The sequence below is a fragment of the Cydia fagiglandana genome, chromosome 9 (genome assembly GCF_963556715.1).
Source record: "Cydia fagiglandana chromosome 9, ilCydFagi1.1, whole genome shotgun sequence".
Lineage (NCBI taxonomy): Eukaryota > Metazoa > Arthropoda > Insecta > Lepidoptera > Tortricidae > Cydia > Cydia fagiglandana.
The window spans coordinates 1,461,098-1,487,485 of NC_085940.1; the positions used below are offsets into that span (position 1 = coordinate 1,461,098).

A 26,388-nucleotide genomic window follows, 5' to 3' on the forward strand; every position below is an offset into this window, starting at 1 on the left:
GACGATTTACGATGTGTTCACTTATTTTGGATAAAACTGGAAGGATGGAAATGGGCCGATAGTGGGAATAAGAGATTGGATTAGAAGTTTTGGGAAGTGGGACTACATGGGCGTGTTTCCATATAGACGGGAAGGTACCGGATGAAAATGAGTAATTTATAATTTGGGAAAGGACAGGAGCAATGTAATCTGCCGCAAGCATGAGCATATCCAGACTTAGGCTATCCTCACCAATGGCTTTCGTCTTAATATTCTTGAGGATAGAAAGTATTTCCTGCGGAGAAATGATACCCAGGTCGAAGACAGAGGAGTTGGGGTGTGGGCTGTCAGAAAGAGATGAAATTGTGCTCTGCTTAACAGATGGGTCCATAGTAGGAGAGAGTTTGCGTTTCGTTACGACACATTAAGCCTCCTCCAGACTATGCGCGTGAATCGCGGGCGAAGCCGCGAACGCGAGTGTGGAGTACTGAACGCAGACCTGCGAAATCGACTCCACACTCGCGTTCGCGGCTTCGCCCGCGATTCACGCGCATAGTCTGGAGGGGGCTTTACAGCTAGCTTTTTAAGGCGCTTGCACACGGCGCAAGAAGGTACCCACTCCTATACTACTTTGGTGTGCGGACAGTATATTCTTTGGTGCGGACTAACGGCTCGGCCACGACATTAAGCGACTTGCGACGGCGGCACCGACAACCATAGGTGGGAACGAAAGGTCCGATCGCTGTGTCTCGCTCTAACCTATGGTTATTGCTGCCGCCGTCACAAGTCGCTAAATGTCGTGGCCGAGCCGTAATACAAATAACATATTTACGCATGCTGCTTATGTAGTTTGCGATCTTGTATAGTTTGTTTCTTTATTTCTGTTTTACAAAGAACTTCACAGAAGTAAGAATGATGATATTTATCGGGTATAAGGGGCAGCTTCAGACAGAGAGCTCTGGAAAACCTTGGAGTAGGCCTCTATACCCTATAATAAAGGGGTTCTCATACATTATTTTTATCTTTTATTTTGTATTATCATTTTTTTTTGTACTTTACTATGTTGAAAAATTAAAAACTTTTTTATTTTATTTAAGCGGTTATACTTTATTACATTACATCTATCCTTTAGCCGGATACTCTGCTATCATGTGGCCAAGCACTACAGGAAGGTACTTTTCTCTGTCCCTCTCAGCAGAAGTACCATGGTTATTACTCACTCTTTACGAAACACGTAATTGAATAATAGGTACATTCAGATTCAGAGCGTTTAATACGGTATAAACGTACATGTAAAAACAAAAGAAATCACACACACACCTAAAACTGTACATATACACACATCAGTTAATTTAAAAAGAAACGATTAGTTCAGACAAGTCCATATCAAAAGAATAAAAAATAGAAAGCAATTACACAATAATAATTTTGACAAAATAAATAAAAATAATGAATACCCATAAAATTAAGACTATAAAAGGCTTCATCAATCAAGTACTTTTTCAGTTTATGGACAAACAACTCATAAGATGCCTCTTTGATTTCCGGCATTAACGCATTCACTGCCAGGGGGCGTGGCCTAGGAACAAACTTGTGTGACGGTGAACGCACTTGTGCGTTGGGGGCAGTGAATGAATGGCATTAAGCGGTTTTATCTGTTTTAATGTAATATGTTTAATATATTTAACAGAAAAAATAAAACATCGCTTATTGTAATTAGAAAATGCTGAGGTTCGCTATAGACACCTCGGTTTCTCTTGAAGCAGCGCCATTCCCTTTCGATATAAACTCTAGCAAGACGTCGGGGTGGGGCTAAATGAAACAGCATGGTTACACTGTTACCCCCTTATTCATAAACGTCTACTAAAGGTGACAAACTGATAATCGTTTGTCCCTTTCCATCATGCCAGTACGTCGGAAAGGGACAAACGATTATTATCGGCTTGTCAACTTTAGTAAACGTTTATGAATAAGGGGGTTAGTAGGTAAATAGGCAAGTGAGCAGCGATTATCGACGGTGAACGTGACATGAATTACCTGAAACAGACAAAGTAATGAGAGAACCTTATTCAAGCCTTCGTCAACCAGAATTAGGAGCTAGTTGGCGTCATTGATATAAGTTGGTCAACACAAAAAGGATAACCTCGTGAGAAAATTTCTATGTTGTGAGCCGCTTAATCAATATTTTAAGCAGACGTGCCTCGTCCGATTTGTATAGACCTAATGAATGTTTCTAAACCCAATAACACTTAATATAACAAAATTATCCCTGTACCGATGCTACAACAGCCGTAATGAAAGTCTGCTGGGTGTAGTATGAGCTCAGTCTTTAATAGGCTTCTTCTTAATAGGCTAGCTAGTCTTTTGCGCGCACTGTATTGCCTAAAGCGCGCGTCGCAGCGTCGGCATGGATATGGTTTTTCTCCTGTGTGTACGCGAGTGTTCCTATTCCTTTAACAATATCCACTCCTTACCACGATCATTAGACCCTGCTATATTTTTCGTGCTACCCTGCTATATTACTAACTCATGTCTGTTGAGAGCGCTGGATTGCCTGAAGCGCACGACGCACGACAAGCGTATGGTTTCTCCCCTGCGAGTGCGTGGGGTTTCGATCTCTGTAATAGTATGTACTCCTTACCACGATCATTACACATTGTTAAGTTCCTCGTGCATGACTAGCTCATGTCGGTTGCGAGCGCTGGATTGCCTGAAGCGCGAGTCGCAATGTCGGCATGGGTACGGCTTCTCTCCCGTGTGTGTTCGCATGTGATTGTTTCGGTCGCTGAAACAATATCCAATATTAGACTTTATTTTTAGGGTTCCGTACCCAAAGGATAAAAACGGGACCCTATTACTAAGACTCCACTGTCCGTCTGTCTGTCACCAGGCTGTATCTCATGAACCGGGATAGCTAGACAGTTGAAATTTTCACAGATGATGTATTTCTGTTGCCGCTATAACAACAAATACTAAAAACAAATAAAATATTTAAGTGGGGCTCCCATACAACAAAAGAAGGAAGAAGAAGGAAGTTTCATAGATCTCTGTTGCGTGACGTTGATCAGTCTGTTAAATATGGTTGGTGCAACTGGCCCTTAATGTTTACAATATGTAGTATAAAATCTGTCTAGGATTTAAAAAAAATCCAAATCTTACGAGGATCTCTTGAAGCATTTGCCGCACAGTTCACATTTGAAGTTCTTAACGTCGCTGTGAGTGATTCGGGAGTGTTTCCTGAGATACTCCATTGTTTTAAAGGCTTTGTCGCACTCTTTGCACTTGTAGTGCCGCTCATTGGAGTGCGACCTGCGGACAAAAGTGAACTTTAAGCCACAGATTATTAAAGTTCAAAATTACATTTGAGAATAAGGTCACAGGTAAGGTGTCTCTCTTTCTAAAGCTCCTTTTGTCAAAAAGAGAGGCTTTTAGTGCAAGTTACAATTCTTATAAAAACGACTCACGCTTACGATATATAAAAGCAAGTTTTGTTATTACTTCGGGCCTAAAACAATATCGAGGGGCGGGCGGTTAAACGCGATAAGCCGAGATACTTTTTCATTCAAATTAAAACTATATGTGACGTGCGTGAAGTTCTTATTTGAATAAAATAATATCTCGTATTATCGGGTTTGACTCTATGGTCACCCCTCGATATTATCATATTAAACAATACATTCAGCATCAGATGGATAGTGACAGTCGAAGTGGTCAAATATAACGTAACACATTTGTTACCATAGAAATAAAGGGTGTGTACCGATATATTTGGCCACTTACGCCGTCACTATCTTTTTAATGCTGACTGTACAAACTTGAGATTGTCAATAATGTACAGTTGAGCTTATCCCAGATAAGTACTGTCCTTACCATAAGGGCACACGGGGTCCGTGCCCAGGGCCCCCATCTCCAGGAGGCCCCGAAGGACAGACAGTAACAGTAACAGTACAGTAACAGTAACACCCGGCAACCTTCAAATCAAGAGTGAACAGGCACCTTCTGGGCGAGCTCGCTCCATCGTAGGCCACGTCTACGCCTCGGCTAGTCTGTGGCCATGAGTAAGCCCATTCATAATAAAAAAAAAAGTATATTTGATTACTCATAATAAATACAAGATCATAGTAGAAAAATGTTAGTGTAACTAGCTTTCTTTACTTTTCAAAAGGGCCCCAAATTCTTATGTGCCCAGGGGCCCCGGCATAGTTTAAGAGGGCCCTGTCCCAGATGAAACTGGCCGCATAATGATAATCTGTATAAAATATTTTATATACTTACTGTAAATGTGTTTTATATGACACTATACCGAAAAATGCCTTATTGCACAGTTTACATTGATGATTCTTTTCTTTTTGATGGAAGTCCCGTCTGAAATAAAAGAAATTATAATTAGTCCAATAACATATGATATCATTATCACTACACCTTATAAAACAAGCCCCTGCCGCGTCTGTTTGTGTGTTTGTTTGTATGTACGCGGTAAACTCAAAAACTACTGAACGGATTTCCATGCGGTTTTCACCAATCAATGGTGATTCTTGAAGAAGGTTTAGGTGTATAATTTACACACTTTCATATGAAATTCTCTCTCTCTCTCTCTCTCTCTAGCCTTTTTCTACCCTTCGGGTGTAGGCCTCCTTCATTTTACGCCATTTGTCACGGTCTTTTCCAACCTGGAGCCACTTCTTCCCCGCAGTCCTTTTGATGTCGTCGAAATGAAATCATACCACCTATCAAATAACCAAAAATGCAATTGATGGCCACGGGTGTGCCCGGTGGACCCTTGATGTTATCCAGTATGCTATCCAGATAGTCAGATCCCAGTAGCAGTTCAACAGGCCGCGTTGAACGCAGTTCTGGATCAGCTAGATCAAGTTTTTGAAGGTGTTGAAACTTCTGAATATTCCCAATTGATTTATAACACGTGCAATGCCCCGGCGGGCCGCTATTAGTTTAACATATAGAACAACCCATTTGGATGTAATACACCCAAGTCAATTTACTTACATATGTCTCAATATACTGTTCCTCAAACGAAACTTCTTCTGGCATATATCACATTCAAATTTCAGTTCGCTGGTGTGCACCGTGGCGTGTAAGTCAAGCGCGGCCTGCGTTATGAAGCGGCGCTCACACGACGCGCAGCCGTAGCTCAGCGTGTCCGGGTTGTGAACTTGCATCTTGTGCGCCGTCAGGTGTATCACCACTGCAAGGCATTATTGGACTGTCAGATAAGATAAGGTTAAGACTTAAGATAAATCATATATATAATAACCCTTCTTCGCGGTTACTACATGATTGGACATTCCTCAATCTGGACTAAAGTCATGGTTCAGTATGTGGACCTATATAACAGTAAAGTTGAAATTTTTATTCTATTATTTTATAAAAAAGTTCAAGATAATGATGGTAATACATTATTTCAAAAGAGACTTTATGTAAAGTTCAGCAACATCTACAATACCATTTACATAACACTGATTTAAACTTTCACGATTATTAAACATTATCAAACTGCACAACGGGACTTAATCGCACGGGTCTTCTCCGAGACCACGGGGACAACGCCGTCCTCGAAACGTCGGAGGTAAATCTTAAAACTTAAATACGCGATTAAGTCCCGTTGTGCAGTTTGATACCATTTACATACAACGGGAAATTCTTATAAATATTCTATATGAATGCATGTTACCTTTATTACAAATATCACATTTAGATTTTACACCTAAATGAGTGTTCTTGTAATGTTGTTTTAGGCTTGTTTTATTAATAAAGGTCTTGGGACAGGCCTCGCACTGTGTAGCCGGGCGCTCCACCCGGGGCCGGTGCCGGACGGCGTGCTTCTTAACATCAAGGAAGGACTTGCCACACTCCTCACATACTTCACGTTTTCGTTGCACTTTTACAGACTGCACTTCCTTCGGAGGTACAGGCTTTTGATACACTGATGCTAGATATATAAAACAATTATTAACTAAATAATAATAAACTAGCCATTATCTCAGTAATGGCTTGAAAAAGTTTAGAGAATCAAAATAAATTATGATATTACAAAGTGATTAAATACCTACAGAAATAAAATACTTACTTATGAGGTTTACATTCTTACCATTTTCCTCAGCATTATCTGAAATATTTCTAGATTCAACTTTTTGTACACCACATAGAGGGTCTACATATGACTCTACACCTTCTGATGTGTTTGCTTCATTTTTAACATTTACTTCTATATTCTCTAGTGACTCATCATAATTTGTTTCGATTTCTATTTTAATTTCTTCTTTTACTAATAGTCTTGAACCAAATTCATCAGAATCTAAGACATTCTCCTGTTTAATTCTATTTTCATCCACATACACGGACAGTTTTTGGGTTTCCAACCCTAAAGCTGGGTCCAGAGACTTCAAATATGAATCATTTTTTAGAGATGTGGTTTTAAAATTGTAAAATGATACGATTTTGGTATAACACTTGCTGCATAGATATCTTGTTATTTTGGAGTCATGGGTCACCTGTAATTATAGCAAAATGTGTTATGATTTTAGAAACGTCTGAGAATAAACTCAATATATAAACATTTACCTCGATATCTAAGCAAAACAGCATAATATCGAAGCAGTTTCTGTTGGTCTCATTTATGCCTTTTTCCAGCTCCGAAATATGTTTATCAGCTGGAGTTTCGAGGCAGGTTCTGCACATGTTCATATTGTTTTTATTTTTCGCCACTACATAAATAAAACTAAGTTACTAACTAGAAATAATTCGCTATTTACTCAATACAATAATACTCTAACACTGATTCAGCTTAGACTTGACATTGACAGTAGAAATGCGCTTGCGTTTCGTTACAGCTAACAACGTTCTTGCATGCATTCCAAAGTAAAGCGGTATCCAGACGGGACTGATCAAATCAGTCGATTTGATCAGAAATGAAATTGGCGTCAATCTCCTTAGATTCATGGTGGTATTAGAGCCCTCTAAATTGAAAAAATGCTCCAGAATGAAAATACTGGCCTCACAAATTGGTATTCTTGCGTCTGCACCTCATTTTATCGGTAATATCGGCGAGCCAAATTGGCGTTTGCGTCCTGATTCGATTAGGCTATTTAATCAGATTGGCGAAAAATTTACTAGTCTGGATACGCCTTAATTGCACACGGAACGGAGTACTTGCGCGCGTTGAGGAACCTTTGCACACGGAGTATTTAACTTACGCGTGTTAGAATTATATTCTTTGGTTTTTGGGGACTATGATTAAAACATTTAGTTGCTCTAAGTTACTATGTTATTGCAAGCTATTGTAGGTCCACGTTATTAAGCCACGCTTAGTTACTTTTAGTTCCATTTTATTGTCGCGCTATACTTAGAAATAGAACGAAACTCGACAACTCACGTATTAAGAATTTACTTGCGAAGGGAATTCTGGGGAAGGCAAAATAAAACATAAGTATAACAAAGAAGTCAAAGAACACAATTATTGGTCATTTATACATCTTTTAATTATTCATACAAAGTTAGATACTTTTCTACATCTTTTAATTATTCATACAAAATTTGATACAAGAAGCAACATTTCGGGAAGTTCTAAAGTTCGTCATAATTTTTTGTACTTGGAGTTCAGATATAACTGTACTGCAGATAGGCTTCATAAGTAATCTTAACAAAGCCCACGTAGAAACCACTACTGAGACGAATCTAAATAATCTGTTACATGTAGGCTGCAGCCCACGCCAAAGAATTATTAATGTACACAGGGTTGTCATTCGGCTTTTAGATCTTTTTTCTGGTGCGCAGTAAACTCGTGGCGGCTGCGGTGGTGCGCGCGGCCGAAGCGCACGCCGCAGTAGCGGCACTCGTAGGGTTTCTCCTTCGTGTGGGTCACCATGTGGACATTCAAATTGCTAAAAAAATATATTGATTCTATAAGATAGATTATAGATTAGATTCTATGTCAATCGTTCATAGGTGGGCGACTTTTAATGTAATCGGTACTTTAAGTAAAATGTCCAAAATGGCAGTAGAGTCGGGCTAAGACTCTGCAAGGCATTTGCAATAACAAATACAAATCGTTTATTGACCAAATATTTTTACCATTGACATCACAGATTGAACATAGCAGAAAATTTGATTTTACTATTCAACTAATATCCATCGGCCCCAAACTAGGCGCAGCCTGTATCTCGGGAACCGGAAAAATAGATTTTACTGAGAGACTAACAAAACTGATATGATAGCCGTTCTTTTTAAAGAAATATCACAAGGTGTGACACAGTCTGTATTAATGTCAAATATCTATGAACATATTCCCCTCACTTTGTGATATTTAAATCGGTGCAAAGTAATCTTAGATGTACTCTAGATTACCCGGCAGTCCTGAAGCTCTTGTTGCACCGCTCGCACTGGTAGCCCCGGACGCCGCTGTGCACGGCGAGGTGCGCCCGCAGCGTTTCCTTCGTCTTGAGGGATAAGCCGCATTCGTTGCATTCGTACAGCCGCTCCGTTGTGTGGGTTCTGTGGGCCAAAGCCAGTGTTTTTAGGGTTCCGTACCCAAAGGGTAAAACGGGACCCTATTACTAAGACTTCGCTGTCCGTCCGTCCGTCCGTCCGTCCGTCCTTCCGTCTGTCACCAGGCTGTATCTCACGAACCGTGATAGCTAGACAGTTGAAATTTTCACAGATGATGTATTTCTGTTGCCGCTATAACAACAAATACTAAAAACAGAATAAAATAAAGATTTTAAATGGGGCTCCCATACAACAAACGTGATTTTTGACCAAAGTTAAGCAACGTCGGGAGGGGTCAGTACTTGGATGGGTGACCGTTTTTTATTTGCTTTTTTTTTGTTTTTTTTTTTTGCATTATGGTACGGAACCCTTCGTGCGCGAGTCCGACTCGCACTTGCCCGGTTTTTTAATTAATAGCAAGCCGACCCTGCTTCGTACGGGTTAACAAATTATACATCTAAACCTTCCTCAAGAATCACTCTATTAATAAATATATAAATAATAAATAAATAAATATTATGGGACATTCTTACACAGATTGACTAAGTCCCATAGTAAGCTCAAGAATACAAGACTTCTTACTGTGGGTACTCAGACAACGATATACATAATATACAAATACTTAAATACATAAAAACACCCATGACTCAGGAACAAACATCTGTATCATCATACAAATAAATGCCCTTACTGGGATTCGAACCCAGGACCATCGGCTTCGCAGGCAGGGTCACTACCCACTAGGCCAGACCGGTCGTCAAAAATAAGACAATGTTGCCACTGAAATAATTTGTTTGTAAAATAGTAAATTCCTTTTGATAAATAATCACGCTAAGATATTTATTGATTAGTAATTTTACTCCTACGATTAAAAAAAGTACTTTTAGTTATTTATCTTTACATAAATACAAGACGCACTAGTAAAAAGTGGCAACATTTTCCTACTTTTTTTTGGTCTTGAATTACTTTTTGTAGTATAGGTGACCAAGCGGAAAAATATTCATGTGGTCCGATTGGTAGAACAAAGGCAGTAGAACCACGTGCCCGGAGTGATCTAAGCAGAATAATCTAATCATACTTTTTTAATTTTTTAATTTTGATACTTACCCTAAATGTTCTTGAAGTGCGCTGTTGGTGAAGAAAGCCTTAGGGCATAATTCACATTGATGTTTTCTTTCCTTTTCATGGACCTGTCGTCTAAAACAGAAAACAAATGATCAGGTGGATACATAAATCGAAATTTCAAGTATGTATCTTAGGCGAAGGCTAGACGAAAAGTTAAAAACGAATACGCTTTTATTTCTATTTATATATATAAATTATTTCTATTTCTATTTCTTTTTTTTATTACCTACGCAATATAGACAAATCAATTGACATCTCAATCATCAAAACGACTCCCTAATTTTGACGCAACGGTGGAATACACGACACATATATTCATATGACTGTGGCGCCGCCCTGGCGAGTGACCTACATATTTGTTGTAAAAGTTGGCAAAATTACAAGTACATAGAAATTGTCCCACGAATGTTCAAATTTGTATCACTGAGCTGTCGTCGCTTGTATATCTATATATCTGTCTCTACGGCTTGTATACTTATATCAAAGAGAATAGAGTGTATAGAGGATTATTGTATTCATAACATAACCAGGCGTGGGTCACTCCGCGAATTCGTCGCTTTGCTACAGGTAGCTGAAATTACATCTGTTCCACACCAATTTTGACGCTGTCGCCACCGCTCGGCCATATCGGTCCTGATGGTAACAGACCCGTTTTGTTAGAGAGTGAGTCTTCTGTACCTAGTACTATTATTTATTATGTAACATAACCTTAGTCAGATAACTTACATATGTCTAGCGACAAAAGGTTTCCTGCTGAACTTCTTCTGGCAGACGGGGCACTCGTGCGCATACTCGTAGTTGTTGGTGTGCGAGATCACGTGGGCGTCCAGCTCGGTCTGCGACACGAAGCGGCGCTCGCACTCGACGCACGGGAACCGCAGCGTGGACGGGTTGTGCCGCGCCATGTGCACTGACAGGCGGGTCACCTCTGGAATGCATCATGATTATACATAAGTCAGTTTTTTAAGCTTTGACAGGAAATAGATATTTACGATACAAGTGCGGTAAAGAGGAAATTCGACACAAGTTGCGAATTACCTATTCGTACGTGTATCGTACAACGTTTTACAATGTGGCCCTTTAAACTTTTGGCATACGCACGAAAAGTGCTATTTTACGCACTAGTGCGGGAAAATAGGGCCATCATGTACAGTAATAAATCTTTTTCGTGGTCAACTGGAAGAAATGCTCATCAACCGGAAGACCAGTCAGTTGTGAAATAAAAATAGAATCAAAGTTACCTTTATTGCAAATGCCACATTTTTTCTTTAAGCCCAAATGTACGATCTTGTAATGCCTATGCCTATCCCCCTTGTTCAAGAACAGCCTGGGACAAGCTTGGCACTGCACCTTCCGGCGCTCCGTGTCGGGCTGGTGCTGAAGCAGATGCTCCTTGAGGTTACGGAAAGACTTGCCACACTCTTCACATATTTGCGCTTCATGTTTCTCTATTGATTTCTTCAAAGAGGCTTTCTTTGGACGGACACGTTTTTTTCGTTTTCGTGCTAGAAGAAAGAAATACACTTGAGAAATATTGTTTACATAACAGTTGGTCAACTAACTGTATATAACTATTTGTATACTTAACAGAAAAAAAAACGCAAGAACTGTAGAAAATAATGAAATTTAGTGTCTGAAATAAAGGATTATTACATACTTAATTGCAATATCAGTAATCAAATAAGTGCCTTGCTTAATTCACAACCCTAAATGAGTTCATCACCATAAGCCTTAAAGCCATTACTTTCCTATCCAAGCAAGGGCTGACTGGGAAAACCCAATCGCCCACTTACCACCTGGAGGCGCACAGTTGAAAATGAGGCGGCACTAGTTGGCCTCGGCTGAGCCGGGATAATATCATCATCTATTACTTTTGAAACCAAAACAATGTAAATATGCTATTTAATAGCTACATCACTTACATCAAAATCACTTTTTCTAATGCTAAAAAACCGGGCAAGTGCGAGTCGGACTCGCGCACGAAGGGTTCCGTACCATAAAGCAAAAAAAGAAGGGAAAAAAATGCAAAAAGAAAACGGTCACCCATCCAAGTACTGACCACGCCCGACGTTGCTTAACTTTGGTCAAAAATCACGTTTGCTGTATGGGAGCCCCACTTAAATCTTTATTTTATTCTGTTTTTAGTATTTGTTGTTATAGCGGCAACAGAAATACATCATCTGTGAAAATTTCAACCGTCTAGCTATCATGGTTCGTGAGATACAGCCTGGTGACAGACAGACGGACGGACAGACGGACGGACGGACGGACGGACGGACAGCGAAGTCTTAGTAATAGGGTCCCGTTTTACCCTTTGGGTACGGAACCCTAAAAACAAAGTATAGTGATTAATAAGTTGTTTAGAATTAAGATTAAGGGCTAAAAAAATTAAGTATTGATGCAGCTAGGTTTAGCAAGTAAGCATTTTCTTCTTACCCTTAACTTTGGTCTGTTCTGACTGTTCCCTAATATTTTCATACTTCACTTTTTGTACTATACTTAGTGGCTCTTCGTCAGACTCAAAATTATGTGCATCTTCAGAATCTATTTTCACATCTAATTTGTCTTCAACCTTAACATTTACTTCTACCTTGATTTCTGTGTTACAATCTTCAATCACACTGGGCCCAATGTCATCAGAATCTAAGTAATTCTCATGCTTTAATCCATTTTCGTCCATATACACAGTCAGTTTTTGGTCTGCTAGCTGTACTCCCGAATCCAAAGATTTTAAATATGCATCATTTTTTAAAGATAATACCTTAAATTTATAAAACGATATAATTTTTATGTAGCAGTTGTTACATAGTTTCGTTGTTATTTTAGAGTCTTCTGTAACCTGCAATTGAATGTCAATGTGAAATAATTGTAAAACGTCTTTAAATTGATTTTTTTTTACTGATTTTACTACCCATTTTTTTTTTATGGCTTTCCCCTCTTGTGTGTATTGGCAGGAGGGATTTTGCCAATGACGACGTTTTAAGACGTACCACGCACGTTAAGAATGTTCGGTGAATAATTTTACTACCCATTTGATAATATCTACCTACCTTGATATCTAAGCAAAACAGCATGACGTTGTGGTAGTTTTCGTTGTCCCCTTTTGAGCACTTTTCCAGCTCTGAGATATGTGTGTCAGCTGGGGTTTTGAGGCAGGTTCTGCATATACTCATATTCATTATTATAAAGAGCTGTGTCACGTATAGAGGAAAAGGAAATTCAATTCTTGAAAATAATTGCTTTCTCAACAATCTCAACAAAAAGTCAAGTCAACAAACAATTGACACTTGACAGCCATCAGCTATTCGTCAGTGCGTTTTGTTTCGATTCATAATCTTCTTCCTGATGCTTGCACACTGTATCAAAGAGAATATAATCACTACATGGACATATATATTACTTCGTAAGGACGCGGCTAACGAGCACTAAAAAGGGGGCCGCTACATGGGTGTGATATTTGCATTTATCACACCCCGGCGCTCAGTCGTGTGGCGAATTGCGCAGTAGAAAGTTGTCACGCAGCATAACACAAAAATGCCTTATTGCGTTGTAAAAGGGTGCAAAAACCATTATAGGAAGTATAAGAAAAAAAATGGGATCTCATATCATCGGTAAGTAATTTCCAATTAGGTTTATTTATTGCTTAAAACCAATTTTAAACGATAATTTTATTTCATTCTCACGAGCAACTAATGTTCGCTCGTACGTCATAGCGCTAATGCATTAACCTTGTAAGGACGTCATTTCTCTTTGGAAGTTATTATGAAGTAGAAATGCATACTGCGTGATTTGTATAGGTAAATTTACTTAATAAATAATAAATAATAAATAAATAAATAAATATTATAGGACATTCTTACACAGATTGACTAAGTCCCACAGTAAGCTCAAGAAGGCTTGTGTTGTGGGTACTCAGACAACGATATAATATATATAATATACAAATACTTAAATACATAGAAAACACCCATGACTCAGGAACAAATATCTGTATCATCATACAAATAAATGCCCTTACTGGGATTCGAACCCAGGACCATCGGCTTCGCAGGCAGGGTCACTACCCACTAGGCCAGACCGGTCGTCAAATACTTACAGCCCAGTACAGTACTTAAATATGATTAGTTGATTACCTACCGGATATAATTACCGAAATTAAAGTACCTATTGTCTGTCTTACAGAGTTTGTTCCCGTTTCTTTTACATAATTATTAAAAACATTCGAAATAACAAGATCAAGTATTTGTTATTGTTTTATTCGTTGACTTAGGTACCTAGTATATTAATTCTTGTCAGGTTAAAGTTTTTAATTAACTGTAGGTAAAACTCAAAAAAAATTAACAGGTGAGCGCTAGAAACAAAGCGCGCATTTTCAAACACCGATTAATTCACATCGCTGTATTTAATACTTTCCATTACCTACTTATATTTTTGCATCATATTTGTGGACAGGTGGCACGCTCTCGTTTCGGAGGCCAAGATTCTCTTTGGATCACTGAGCCAAAATAGTTAGTTTGTATTGCTGTTTCCTTCTTTTTTACTCTACCTGTTTTGCAAGCAAGAAACTAACAGAAATAGTTGTTCGCCGCATTTTACTCGCGAAAGCTCGGGAGGTACTTATCGAACTGTACTGCTGTAGCTAGTAGCTCGGCCAACTTGTCGACCTTGACAGAGCCGGCTTACACAGGGCGGCACACCGCACTGCGCGAATGTTTAAAATATTGCATTGCCACCTGAGACGATAATGACATCACGAAATAACGTAGAAGAACGGAAACTTATAAGGATAAGTTCGCCCATTTTAATACAATAAATATGTTAACTAAAGCATTTATTACGAGAATCATAAGTAATACATAGGCCAAGGGTTAGGTTAAGACATATGTAGGTAGGGTAGAAAAGGGGTTTCAGTCGATGTGTGGAAGGGCGGCACCGTCGTCGAACCCAAGCCACCAGGCGGGGGACTTAAACCGGTGGCGTGTGCCTCGGATGCACATGGTGGTGGCACGTATAACGGCGTTACTGATCCTGCATCTTAGCCAGCCCAGTACAGTACTTAGAGATCGGTTCCAACGTTGAGATATGGTTTCTGCCATATGTTTTATAACGGAGGACATTTGGGGTGCATAGACGCTGTCAACAGATGTTACAAGTGGTGTGAAAGTTGCATGTCGCATTTCACAGGCCGTGGAATATTTTCTCTGTTTTTCGTCTTCAGCTGATTTTAGTACAGATGTCACGGGTCTTGAGAGGTAAGAAGGAGCGTCAGTGTCGACGACACGGATATCAAACAACGCCAACAAATACAACAAATAATTTTGATTAACCATAAACTTAATCGACGCTCTTCTGATATAAACCGCGAATAAACTTAACAAGCCTTGTACGCCCGTACAAAGTTATCGCGAGAGTCGAGCTCACGTAGTTGTACGCAGTGTGTAACAGATGGCGCTTTTTTGCTGACATGAAGATCGCAACGGGCAATTCATATGCATGCGCTCATCCATAGTTTATATCTATGAATCACTACGTTTTACACTGTATGAGTGTACTACAATAGTGGTACTAGTTCACTGTTCACTGTGTAGCAAGAGTAGCATAAGCATGTTGAGGCACTTGCGCAGGTAAATAGGGTATCACATCTATCCTTTCACTGGACACTCTCTAATATATTGCTGCTAAGTGAAACATCAAAACCACTTACATATACATTAGTTCACATACTATATGAAACATAGTATGAGATTCCTTGCAAGGTCTGTCCCTCAACAATCTCGACATGCGCAACATACTTGAACATACGCAAGCTACATCCTCAGCTTGCGGGCTGCACACTATAGAACGAAACGTATTCATGTCCAACATAATACTGTCAGTGTCAAAGTTGATTGTTGTCATTTACTTTGCTTGCTTTGCTCACTTTGCTGTTGTTTTGTCGTGTTCTTGTGTTCAAAAACAATTATTTTTACGTATTTAAGCTTTCTTGTTTTTGAAAACGTGGCAAGGAAACCTACTATAATGAGTACATGCAGAACGTGCCTAAAAACTGCAGCTAGAAAGGATATTTCAGACTTGGAAAAAATCATAAAAGATGACAACAGAAAATGCATTGATATCATGTCTTTTTGTTTAGATATAAAGGTAAAATTTTTGTGATATGACTGTAATAAAAGCGTATTACAATTATAACAACATTCTTTCCAATTGCAGGTTACAGAGGACTCCAAAATAACCACGAAACTGTGTGATACCTGCTATAGAAAAATCATCTCGTTTTACAAGTTTAAGGTTTTATCTTTGGAAAATGATACATATCTAAAATCTCTCGACCCACTTCAGCAGCCTACAGACCAAAATTTAACTCTCTATGTGGATGAAAACGGAATTAAACATGAGAATTACATGGAATGTGAAGATTTTGGCCCATGTGTAACAGAATATAGCGATAGAGAAATTAAAATAGAAATAGATGTTAAGGATGAGGACAGACAAGAAGATTCAGAAATAACAGATAATGTAAAGGAAGAAGGTACATTTGAAGATGTAGATTTAGATGAAGAGCCACTGAGTGTGGTACAAAAAGATAAATATGAAAATTTTGAGGATGATTCCAAAGAAGAGGGTAAGAAGTAATGATACATAAAACAAGAAACATCCAGCACGACAAATTTGTTCTTGATAATTAATTTTATTTATAGCAGAGCATAGTCATTTCATATGACCTATAATTTTATTCAACTGATAAAAATAGGCAGAAAAGCTCCCATATACTTGCTTATATTCTTTCAGCGCCAGAAGATAATGGTGGGCAGCGGATGCTGACGTGCAAGGCCTGTCCAAAGCAGTTTGTCACTTTTGGCGGGCGGAGCAAACATTACCGGACCACACATTTAGGCGAAAGGGCCAAATGTGATATATGTTATAAAGGTAATATAGGCGCAAATAGATCATTTTTGTCATGTCACTTATTGTCATGGCTATTTCTTCTGACTCACTTTTTAAACCAACCGTGGTTTTATAGGATTCCATATGTTGACATTTGTGATAGTTATAATAATAATAAAATATCTGGGAGCTTTGCTCGGAAAACATGTAAAAACTCAAAAATTCGCGTTTTCCTAGTGAAGCGAACAAATGCAGTCCCTCCATAGGTTCCGCCTAAAATGAACAGTACACAAGCAGGCAATCCTAGATCCCCGAGTGGGCAACCAAAATGATGACGACAAAGGCAGGCAACTGTGGCAGCCTGGCAGCTATTCTCTCTCTCGTCTCTGTTACTCTAAATACGTACAGTCGCTGCCCTAGCGGCTGTGATGAGGATGGAAACCGTTCAGGGTTCGGGACACGTGACGTCGATATTGAAAGGCACTGAATTTACTGAACTTATATGTATTTCGTTTACCACACTGATGGCGTACTTATTTCTATATTTATTCTAACCGTAAACTACTGACTTAGTAACCCAGGCCGCCGTGGCATAAATGTCTAACCAATTGTTGAGAATAAAATGGCCAAGCCGGGCCGGCATGATCGACCGGCTGCCACCAGCCGAACCGGGCTGCTGCAACGAACCGGGCTGCTGCAACGAACCGGGCTGCTGCAACGAACAGGGCTGATGCAACGGACTTAGCTACGTCCATTCGCAGTGAATGAATCCATCTTTTTACTTTTAATTACATTGAGCTATGGATTCTTGATTTGACGTGAACACCCAGAGATAAGACCTAGCTAAGTAGCTAGATCGATTTATCGCCCCTGAAAACCCCCATTTAATATTACCTAATTTGAAACCAATCTCATAAATCCATCAAAGTGGCTTTTATTTTATTTTGTTAGTTTGTAAAACAAGAAATGTTTATTTCAGAGGTGGTAAACCTACAAGAGCACAAGCTGCGCGTACACAACCCGTCTGGCATGCGGTACAACTGCTCGGTGTGCCAGCGCCCTTTCCTCAAACAGACAGAGCTGGACACACATATGGTCACGCACACCAAGGACTACCAGTTCCAGTGCGACGTGTGTCAGAAGAAGTTCGGCGCCAAAGGTTTGCTCACGCTACATGTGTGAGTAACAAAGAAATTAACTAAGTATTACGGGATGGGCTAGTAAAAATACATTAAACTACTAGGAATTATTTTCCCTGTTGTTACCACTAAACTACTTCAATGTTATTAATTGATATAAACCAACACGATTTTCACTCATAATTTTTACCTCCCTTGCCTAACCACGATAACGTTACGTTTGAAATGTCGGGCCATATAATAACTACACTTAAATTTTAAGTCCTGTTTCAGTTTTAAAATTACTTCAATGTTCATAAATCATAAATATACCACTGGTAACAACTTGATAACTAGTAGGAATAATCAAAGGGAATTTGAATTCATTTTTACTTTACTCACGAGAGGATCATTTAGCTGAGTCCTCCAAAAAGTTAGTTAGCATCGAAAGTGCTTGCTTTTATTTTATATAAATCTTTATATGTATATGTTTGCTTGTTTTAGACGCCAGGTCCACAATAAGGAAAGGAACTATAAATGTGAACAGTGCCCTAAGGCTTTCTTTAGCAGAATGAAACTAGAAAGACATTCAAGGTAAACCGTTATTGTGGTTTAAATTTAAAAGTTAATCGCATCAATAGATATCAAGCTACTTGGATTCTTAACAACGCTGAGGGGAAGGGAGTGGCCCTTATACTCTGTAAATTAATAAAAAAAGTATGTATGTAGTTTGAATGCCTTGAATTATTTTCATAAAATTACAGCAAGAAGCGTGTAGCAAATTAACAATGAACGACAATTTTCTTTAATTTTATCTTCTATTAATGGATTTGTTTTCAAAGTCACCACACGGGATTGTTATACCATTTAGGGTTCTTGCTAAATTGGAAATTCTATAGCGTAAATATTGAACAACTAATTTAGGTAGGACCCTAAGTGGCGCAACAATCGCGGACCTTATGCCTTTTGTAATAAGTACCACCGATGTAGGTAGGTACAGGAGCGTTGCTGTCTGTACACTTTTAACTACCTACCGAACCCAAAAATTAGAAACCTATGAAAAAAACGTTCATTTTAATTAACCTTTTGAACGACTTTTGACGGAAATTGACGTCAACCCAAAATCGTGACAACGACGCCAAAGAAGGCATCGTCGTCGATCGTTTTCTGATCAAAATCTACTGAAAAACACCGCACTTTTAGGTTGGCATTATTTATTCACATAACTATTGTAAAATCGGTATACAGATCACTTATTACTTACGATACACAGCTCACACACGACCGAAAAACCTGTAAAAGAATATCAAATCTGCGACGAATGCGGCCTGTCCGTCGTCGACCTAAAAACGCACGCGGCCCGCCACCGGCCCAGGGAGGAGCGTCGCCTGCTGCCGTGCAAGGCGTGTCCCAAGACCTTCTACACCATCGGCGGCCGGAAGAGGCATTACAAGACCACGCATTTGGGGAAGAAACCTAGGTGCGATATTTGTAATAAAGGTAAGTTGAGATTTGGGTATCGTCTTGGGTCGTCCCATTCGTTTTTCGTCAAGTTCCTAAATTAGTCCTATTCTGCTTTCGTCACCCATTCTACATTCGTCACAATCGTCGGCGGCTTTCAATGTAGAATGAGTGACGAAAGCAGAATAGGACTAATTTAAGAACTTGACGAAAAACGAATGGGACGACCCAAGACGATACCGAGATTTGATACCTGATGGATTATTTTATAAATATTATAGGACATTCTTTATACATTTATTCTTTCATTTTTAGGGTTCCGTACCCAAAGGTTAAAAATGGGACCCGATTAAGACTCCACTGTCTGTCTGTCTGTCATTAAGCTATACAGACTTTTTTTTTGTACGGTAACGCAGTAGAAAATAGGCAAAAATGGTGTGTCCCTGATTTTAGTATGCGAGAAAACTTTTTTTTCTGCGTTACCTTAACATGGAAAATGTAACTATTATCTCATCAATTTGTTCATCTAAATGTGTTAATTAAATACTTATGGATCTAATAATGCCCGTGTCGATCCCGATGTAAATCGATTTTTCTTAGCTATTAGCGAGTCTAGGGACACGAAATCAAGTGTACTAAAAGTTGATTCACCCAGTTCACGGGGATATTGCAATATCCCCGACGCTAATATGTAAATGGACGATGGTAATCTTGGCTACGGCTGATAACTTAAAATTAGAGATGCACCGGATATCCGGTTATTATCCGGTATCCGGCCGGATACCGCATAGTGACTTACTATCCGGCCGGATACCGGATAGAAACATTGCACGATTTCGGAGTAAACAAATTGGATTTAAGAAACAGACACGGTCATAATCGTACTTGTTTATTATTATAAAACAATTTTATAATTCCATTGACTTGCACGCGCACTCATTTCGAACCTAGAAATGAGTCCGCGTGAACGTTCACTAGGAAACAGGTCAAACCTGCACAATGCGCACCTGAAAAATCTAAATGTAGGTATAGTTCCGCTGGCCGAATATCCGGCGGCCGGATACCGGATATTCGGCTGATGGTCAGGCCGAAGAATCCGGTATCCGGCCAAACAACTATCCGTTGCATCTCTACTTAAAATGTTCATGCCTCAGAGGTGGTGTGCGTGTCGGAGCACAAAAGGCGCATGCACTCGGCGAGCGAGCTCCCGTTCCCGTGCGTCCACTGCGGGCGCCGCTGCGCGACCATGTCTCTGCTCAAAGTGCATCTGCTCACGCACACCAAGGACTATCAACACGAGTGCGATGTCTGTCAGAAGAAGTTTAGTGCTCAGACTTTCCTTTCGCTCCATAAGTAAGTGAACAGTATTAAGTTTAAAGAATGTACTATCTTAGGTACCTCCGTAAGTAGGTAGCTACGGTAGGTATGATAAGAGGCGGCAGCGCTGCGCATCCTAGTCCTTGCCAAAAGTTCACATCCTTCGAGATTGCATAAAAAAATCCTATCTTATAGTTCGTTTTTTTAGCATTAGAAATTAGGTAAACAATCCAAAAGTAGGTTATGCAAAGGTTGTCCATCGCGGTTCAACGTGGCAACACGGCGAGCGTGATGGGCTCCTTTGCATCTGGAGGGACTCGGAACGAATTTTGTGAATAGTTTTATTAGTTGTTAGTTTAGGTTAAGAAATTAGTGATTTTTGGATTTGCATTGAATTGTATTATATGTATGGTAAACAATCTTGATGTGTCTTTTAATTCAAAAAAACATTTTAAAATTAAGTTACGGCATATATGTAACAATTATGAATCTAACACGATCATTTATATTCTTCTGCTTTCATAAGTAATAGTTTTTGAATTTTAAAAAGCGTTTTTCAATTAAAGACGTGTCAAGATCGCTTACCTTCTTACAAGTTCTTTCAAATGCTAAAAAAACGAACTATAGGTAAGCTCTACAACATTTCAAGAATATAGGATATAGGTACAGTCGGCGCTCGGTAATCCTAATCCGGTACCTTATGGCTCCTCTTCACGTTGGGCCAACGCCAACGAGGGACGCATTTCTGCGTTAGAGGGAGCAAGTGATATTGCTATCTCATTCTACCATGGCTGCGTCCCTCGTTGGCGTTGGCGTTGGCCCAACGTGAAGAGGAGCCTTTATTTTCCCCCTTTGCCGGATTATTAGAACTGGTGGACTTAGATTTGTATGGGAAATAAAATTGGGAAGTTTTTAACTACTTGTTTGCGACCGGGGGCTAGTTTCTTGTTTCTTTATACTTAAATCCATCTTTTATTTAAGGTGGTTTGCTTTCCATACAAAAAAGAATTGCGTTATATTAAGTAAGTAATTACATACTATTACAAAAAACGTTATTTTTGTATTGCATTGATAAAAAATAAAGCGTTTTTTTTTGCGTGATTTCTGTATAAAACGAAGTTTTACTATCAATTTAGCGCAAATAAACATTCGAAAGTAGACAGATGCGCACATACACGGTGTAACATGAGGAAACCGAATAATTTTAACCACGCATTTCTGAGGTCAAAAGAAGTAAAAAATGTAATATAAGTTTAGGTCAATTTCGCCAAAAAAAAAATTTTTTTTTTTTTGTTTTTGCCATTTTTTGAATGTATATGTACATAAAAAATTAATGTTATTGGTAAACTTGTCACTTAAAATTGATTTTTACATTTTTTTTCGTTGAAACTACTTTTTGCAAAGTGTTACTTGTCACTTTTTGACATCTATCAATAAGGATATTTAGACTACGTCCCATAGCAGCAACATCACCATCAAAAAGGCCTTTTACACTATGTAACAAAAAACTTGTTTTTTTTTTTAAATTAATAATATCTCTGAAACTAGGCGAATATCAAAAAAGTTTATAGGACATTTTTGTCTCTAAATATGATCAGAAATACGCTGTTAAAATTATTCGGTTTACTCATGTTACACCGTGTATAATACTGTATAATTACTAAGTATATAACGCAATTGTTTTTTGTATGGAAAGCGAACCACCTTAAGTATATACTTAAGGTGGTTACACACATGTGTTTGACGATTATTTGTTTCAGGCGGGACGTGCATGACAAAGAAAGGAGCCATCAGTGTGAATATTGTCCTAAGGCATTCTTCAAGAAAGAGAAACTAAAAGAACATATAAGGTAAGCAACAAAATATTTGCGTCGCATACCTTCGAGCAACACCAGCTTCCGACACGTCGGAAGGGGCCTAATCGATATCTTATACCGTACAAATAATTGTGCCGGGGGGGGGGGGAACCAGCACTCAGTCGCACTTCTCACTTCACACAAACAAAATCCAATATGTAATGAGTCATTACAAAAAATGGCGACACATAGTGCATTTCCATCGTTTTTTAGGGTTCCGTACCTCAAAAGGAAAAAACGGAACCCTTATAGGATCACTCGTGCGTCTGTCTGTCTGTCTGTCCGACCATCCCCTTTATCTCTGAAACTACTGGGTCTAAAATTTTGAAAAAAATACACAATATAGTACTTTATTTATAGATGTCAGGAAAACCTATTCAAGTGTGGAACACGAGTCCGACTCACACTTGACCGGTTTTTCACTGATAGTAGTAACGAACGTGTCTCGCTATTTCAGTCAGTCTCGGCTTGGTCTCGGCACATAAAGTACTGAGGTTAACTCTTGACTGAAGTAGCATGGCAAATACGAACGTTTTCGAGAAAATACGATGAAATACAATTTAATACAGTAAAATTATACATTTTGCGTTTGCGTCAAATCCGGTAGTTCTGATTTTTTGCAGACTTGTTTATGATGTTGGTCCAATTAATAATCCAAGTTTGTGACCTCGAGCGCCGAACGCAACTTTGTCAAAAATCGAATAAACCGCAATTTTTTTTAGATTTGGGCGATTATAACCCTAAAGTACTAGTTTTTGATAGTAACTTCCTAGGGCGTTTTTAAAGTAGACTAAATTTGCTACAATAAGACACTAGAATTGTCTCTGTACATCTAATATTTTCCGAGATAAAGCCTTTCAAAATTTTATAATTTAAGGGTTAGGTAGGTAATTTATATGGAATTCATCACCGGCACGTTCTACAAAATATTATTTTTCCATAAAAAAAAGGTATGAGTGCCTATTTTGAAAAAATTTTTTTTTATGGGAAATAGTTAAGTATTAATTACCTACCTAACCCTTATATTATACGAGATAAAGCCTTTTAAAATTATAAAATTAAAATATTAGATGTACAGAGACAATTCTAATGTCTTATTGTAGCAAATTTAGTCCACTTTAAAAACGCCCTAGGAAGTTACTACCAAAAACTAGTACTTTAGGGTTATAATCGCCCAAATCTAAAAAAAATTGCGGTTTATTCGATTTTTGACAAAGTTGCGTTCGGCGCTCGAAGTCACAAACTTGGATTATTCATTGGGCCAACATCATAAACAAGTCTGCAAAAAATCAGAACTACCGGATTTGACGCAAAAGAGCCAGGTTACAAAATTCGACAAAGTTACTGGATTAATTATGCACTATTATAAATTTAGCGCCACTTGCACCAACCCGCTAACCCGAGGTTAACCGGTTAAACCGTTAACCCAGTGTCAAATTGTACTGGTAACTACGGCACAGAATAAATAATAGTACTACCGTACAGAAATGAAACTTCCTACAAAAACGAAGATTGACAGCGGTTCAGGGTCGAATCATGCTGTCTCTTTCTAATATATGGCACTATCCCTTTCGGCTATTTAGGGTTGTCAAAAATCAAGTGATTATCTTATCTGTGGTCGTGCACGCAAAAGGAAGTCAAGTGGTGCCAACCCTAATAATTGCTCGGAGCAATGCTGAGCTGAGCGGAGCCGAGTTTCTGCAAGTCAGGAGTTTCGCACCCCTGACTACGGTAACTCCAGGTTTAACCGGTTAACTCCAGATTAGTGAATGGTGCACGTGGCCCTTACTTAGTCGTACAAATTGAATACATACTTAATATAATTGACAGGAGCCACACGAACGAGCGGCCATACACGTGCAACGAGTGCGGCCGATCGTTCACGAAGAAGGTCCACCTCACACGACACCTCACCACGCACAGCGGCCTGCGCAAGTTCCTCTGCAAGATGTGCAACAAGAGCTTCAAGACGTCCGGGTAAAGTCATACCATCTTCCTCGCGTTGTCCCGGCATGTTTTGCCACGGCTCATGGGAGCCTGGGGTCCGCTTGACAACTAATCGTAGAGAGAGAAGAAGAAGAATTGGCGTAGGCACTATAGTTCGTTTTTTTTAGCATTAGAAAGAACTCCACAGAAGCAAGCGTGCAGTTTTTATCAGGCTCTTTAATTGTTAATAATTATTGAATTATCTAATGTAGCATGGTCAATACATATAATTTACTTCAAATTATTACCGCTAAAAGTGCCGGATTTGGAACCACAAGCTTACTTCTGCGAAGTTCTTTCTAATGCTAAAAAAACGGACTATAGTTATTACGAAAGCCACTGCCTTCTGACCTTCCAACTCAGTTGCTAGGCCTTATTGGGATTAGTCCGGTTTCCTCACGATGTTTTTCTTCACCGAAAAGCGACAGGTATATATCAAATGATATTTCGTACGTAAATTCCGAAAAACTCATTGGTACGAGCCGAGGCGACCCCCGTCCTCTGGATTGAAAGTCGCACGCTCTTACCGCTAGGCCACCAGCGCACTACCAGCGCACTATTAGTGCGATGATATCCACGATATTTTCTAGGTTACTCTTACTTTGATATAAATATATAGAGTCTGTGCGGAAAGAGAAGAGTCGTGGGATTTGAGGGCGCGCCAGTGCTATTTTATGGTTTTTGCTATGCTGACAACACTGGTCACGTGATTATAGTACGACACTAAAGGTCATGATACTTGAATCCCTTTTGTTCCGGTTTTTTACCACGGCTTACTAAACGGAGCCTGGTGGTGGTGTCGGCTCGTCAACTCAATCCCCTGATTTAGCGCAGGCACTAGTTTTCTTTTTAAAACACACTTGTTTTTATGTCTCAGATACTAAAAAGTGAAGTTCAACAGTTATTAAAACCGGGTAGATCGGGTAGAAATTGGGCAATAGAACTGTAATTTTATCTGGGATATATTTCACCCATTGTAAACTTGACTTGTAATGTATGTGTACATTATTAATAATAAATATGGATATGAATAAAAATAGTGCATAAGGGATCCATTAATTACGTCACACGAATTTCTAGGTTTTTTGACCCCTCCCCCCTCCTTGTCACACTTGGTCACATTTTGCAAATCCCTCCCCACCTTGTGTGACGTCACATTTAGGCAATTTTGTTTTCAACGAAATCGGCAATACTAACTCGGCTTTATTTTTTTTATAAAAAAATATTTTTTGTAAAAGAAATATTAGTAATTTTATAACGCAAAACCAATTAGGAACGAAAATTACCTACCTACTTCCAAAACCTCATTATTTAAATGTACAGCGATTAAAAAAATATAAATTAATTTTTGGTTACTGATGAATATTGGTGAAGTTAAAGTGACGTCACAATGTTTGTGACTCCCCCCTCCCCTATGTCACAACATGTCACATTTTCTTGACTCCCTTCCACCCCCTAAACGTGTGACGTAATTAATGGATGGCCCCTAAGTAGGTAGGCCTTATTGGGATATGTCCGGTTCTCTCATCTCACGATGTTTTACTTCACCGAAAAGTCACTGCTAAATATGAAATATAATTTCGTAACTAACAGAACCTACAAATAAAGAAATATTTTATTAGAAAAAGTTTTATTCTTTGTAATCGAAGTCTGAATTAAAATATTCAATGTCACTTATGTTTGAGCTAGCTTCAGAACAACCAGGGACACTCATAGAACTATCTTCATCTGAACTGGATGTGCTTGAATCCGGCACGTAGATTACGAATTCTTGCATATCACCTACTTAGCGGTCTTTTATTCGAGATACCGTAGGTACTTTTACACAATCCTGAAAAAAAAAATTACATATAAATATGCATAAAATGGCAAGTATCAAGACTATTTGTCAGTTATTTTAAAGACCATGAATGACCTGCATATTTATGAAAATTAATATATTTTGAATGAATATACTTACCGATTATGCACCGGAGACAAGTTACTTACGGGGCTTATTAAATAGGTAATTATTTAATATTAAATACAACATCAATACCCGCGAATAGCGGAAACACGTTCCGCGACTTTTTGTAAGTCGATAGTCGGCTTTTAGCCGTTTTCTTCCCGCTGACAAAACCGAACAATGTTAAATATAATTTTCCTTGTGGTTTTATGTA

General features: G+C 38.9%; 3 protein-coding genes across 5 annotated transcripts in view; 1 reads left to right on the forward strand and 2 right to left on the reverse strand.

The window, feature by feature from the left end:
- Positions 1 to 1,624: 1,624 nt before the first annotated feature.
- LOC134667122 (zinc finger protein 2-like) lies at positions 1,625 to 6,796 on the reverse strand. The gene is made up of 8 exons (XM_063524405.1): positions 6,559 to 6,796; positions 6,086 to 6,488; positions 5,669 to 5,926; positions 4,984 to 5,182; positions 4,255 to 4,344; positions 3,139 to 3,288; positions 2,621 to 2,764; positions 1,625 to 2,016 (listed from the first exon to the last, which is right to left on the reverse strand). The coding sequence occupies exons 1-7, from the start codon at positions 6,679 to 6,681 to the stop codon at positions 2,629 to 2,631; spliced, it is 1,359 nt and encodes a 452-aa protein (XP_063380475.1). The 5' UTR covers positions 6,682 to 6,796; the 3' UTR covers positions 1,625 to 2,016; positions 2,621 to 2,628.
- Positions 6,797 to 7,522: 726 nt separating this feature from the next.
- Positions 7,523 to 15,415, reverse strand: LOC134667168 (zinc finger protein 157-like). Of its 2 annotated transcripts, none has more exons than XM_063524483.1 (8): positions 15,311 to 15,415; positions 12,657 to 12,962; positions 12,043 to 12,367; positions 10,848 to 11,111; positions 10,333 to 10,534; positions 9,589 to 9,678; positions 8,341 to 8,487; positions 7,523 to 7,877 (listed from the first exon to the last, which is right to left on the reverse strand). In XM_063524483.1, exons 2-8 carry the CDS (start codon positions 12,783 to 12,785, stop codon positions 7,736 to 7,738), a joined length of 1,299 nt encoding a protein of 432 aa, XP_063380553.1. In that variant the 5' UTR covers positions 12,786 to 12,962; positions 15,311 to 15,415; the 3' UTR covers positions 7,523 to 7,735. The 2 variants fall into 2 exon arrangements, with proteins under 2 accessions (XP_063380553.1, XP_063380552.1); XM_063524482.1 differs by having other exon boundaries at positions 7,524 to 7,877; positions 12,043 to 12,445; positions 15,311 to 15,413.
- Positions 15,416 to 15,505: 90 nt separating this feature from the next.
- The window catches only part of LOC134667153 (zinc finger protein ZFP2-like), a 167,709-nt gene continuing 156,826 nt past the window's right edge, over positions 15,506 to 26,388 (forward strand). For both annotated transcript variants that reach the window (XM_063524458.1, XM_063524457.1), the window contains exons 1-9: positions 15,506 to 15,747; positions 15,817 to 16,228; positions 16,396 to 16,533; positions 17,471 to 17,669; positions 18,114 to 18,203; positions 18,883 to 19,109; positions 20,225 to 20,423; positions 22,148 to 22,237; positions 24,074 to 24,220. In XM_063524458.1, coding sequence (XP_063380528.1) covers positions 15,625 to 15,747; positions 15,817 to 16,228; positions 16,396 to 16,533; positions 17,471 to 17,669; positions 18,114 to 18,203; positions 18,883 to 19,109; positions 20,225 to 20,423; positions 22,148 to 22,237; positions 24,074 to 24,220 — 1,625 coding nt within the window. In that variant the 5' untranslated portion in view covers positions 15,506 to 15,624. The remainder of the gene's footprint in view (positions 15,748 to 15,816; positions 16,229 to 16,395; positions 16,534 to 17,470; positions 17,670 to 18,113; positions 18,204 to 18,882; positions 19,110 to 20,224; positions 20,424 to 22,147; positions 22,238 to 24,073; positions 24,221 to 26,388) is intronic.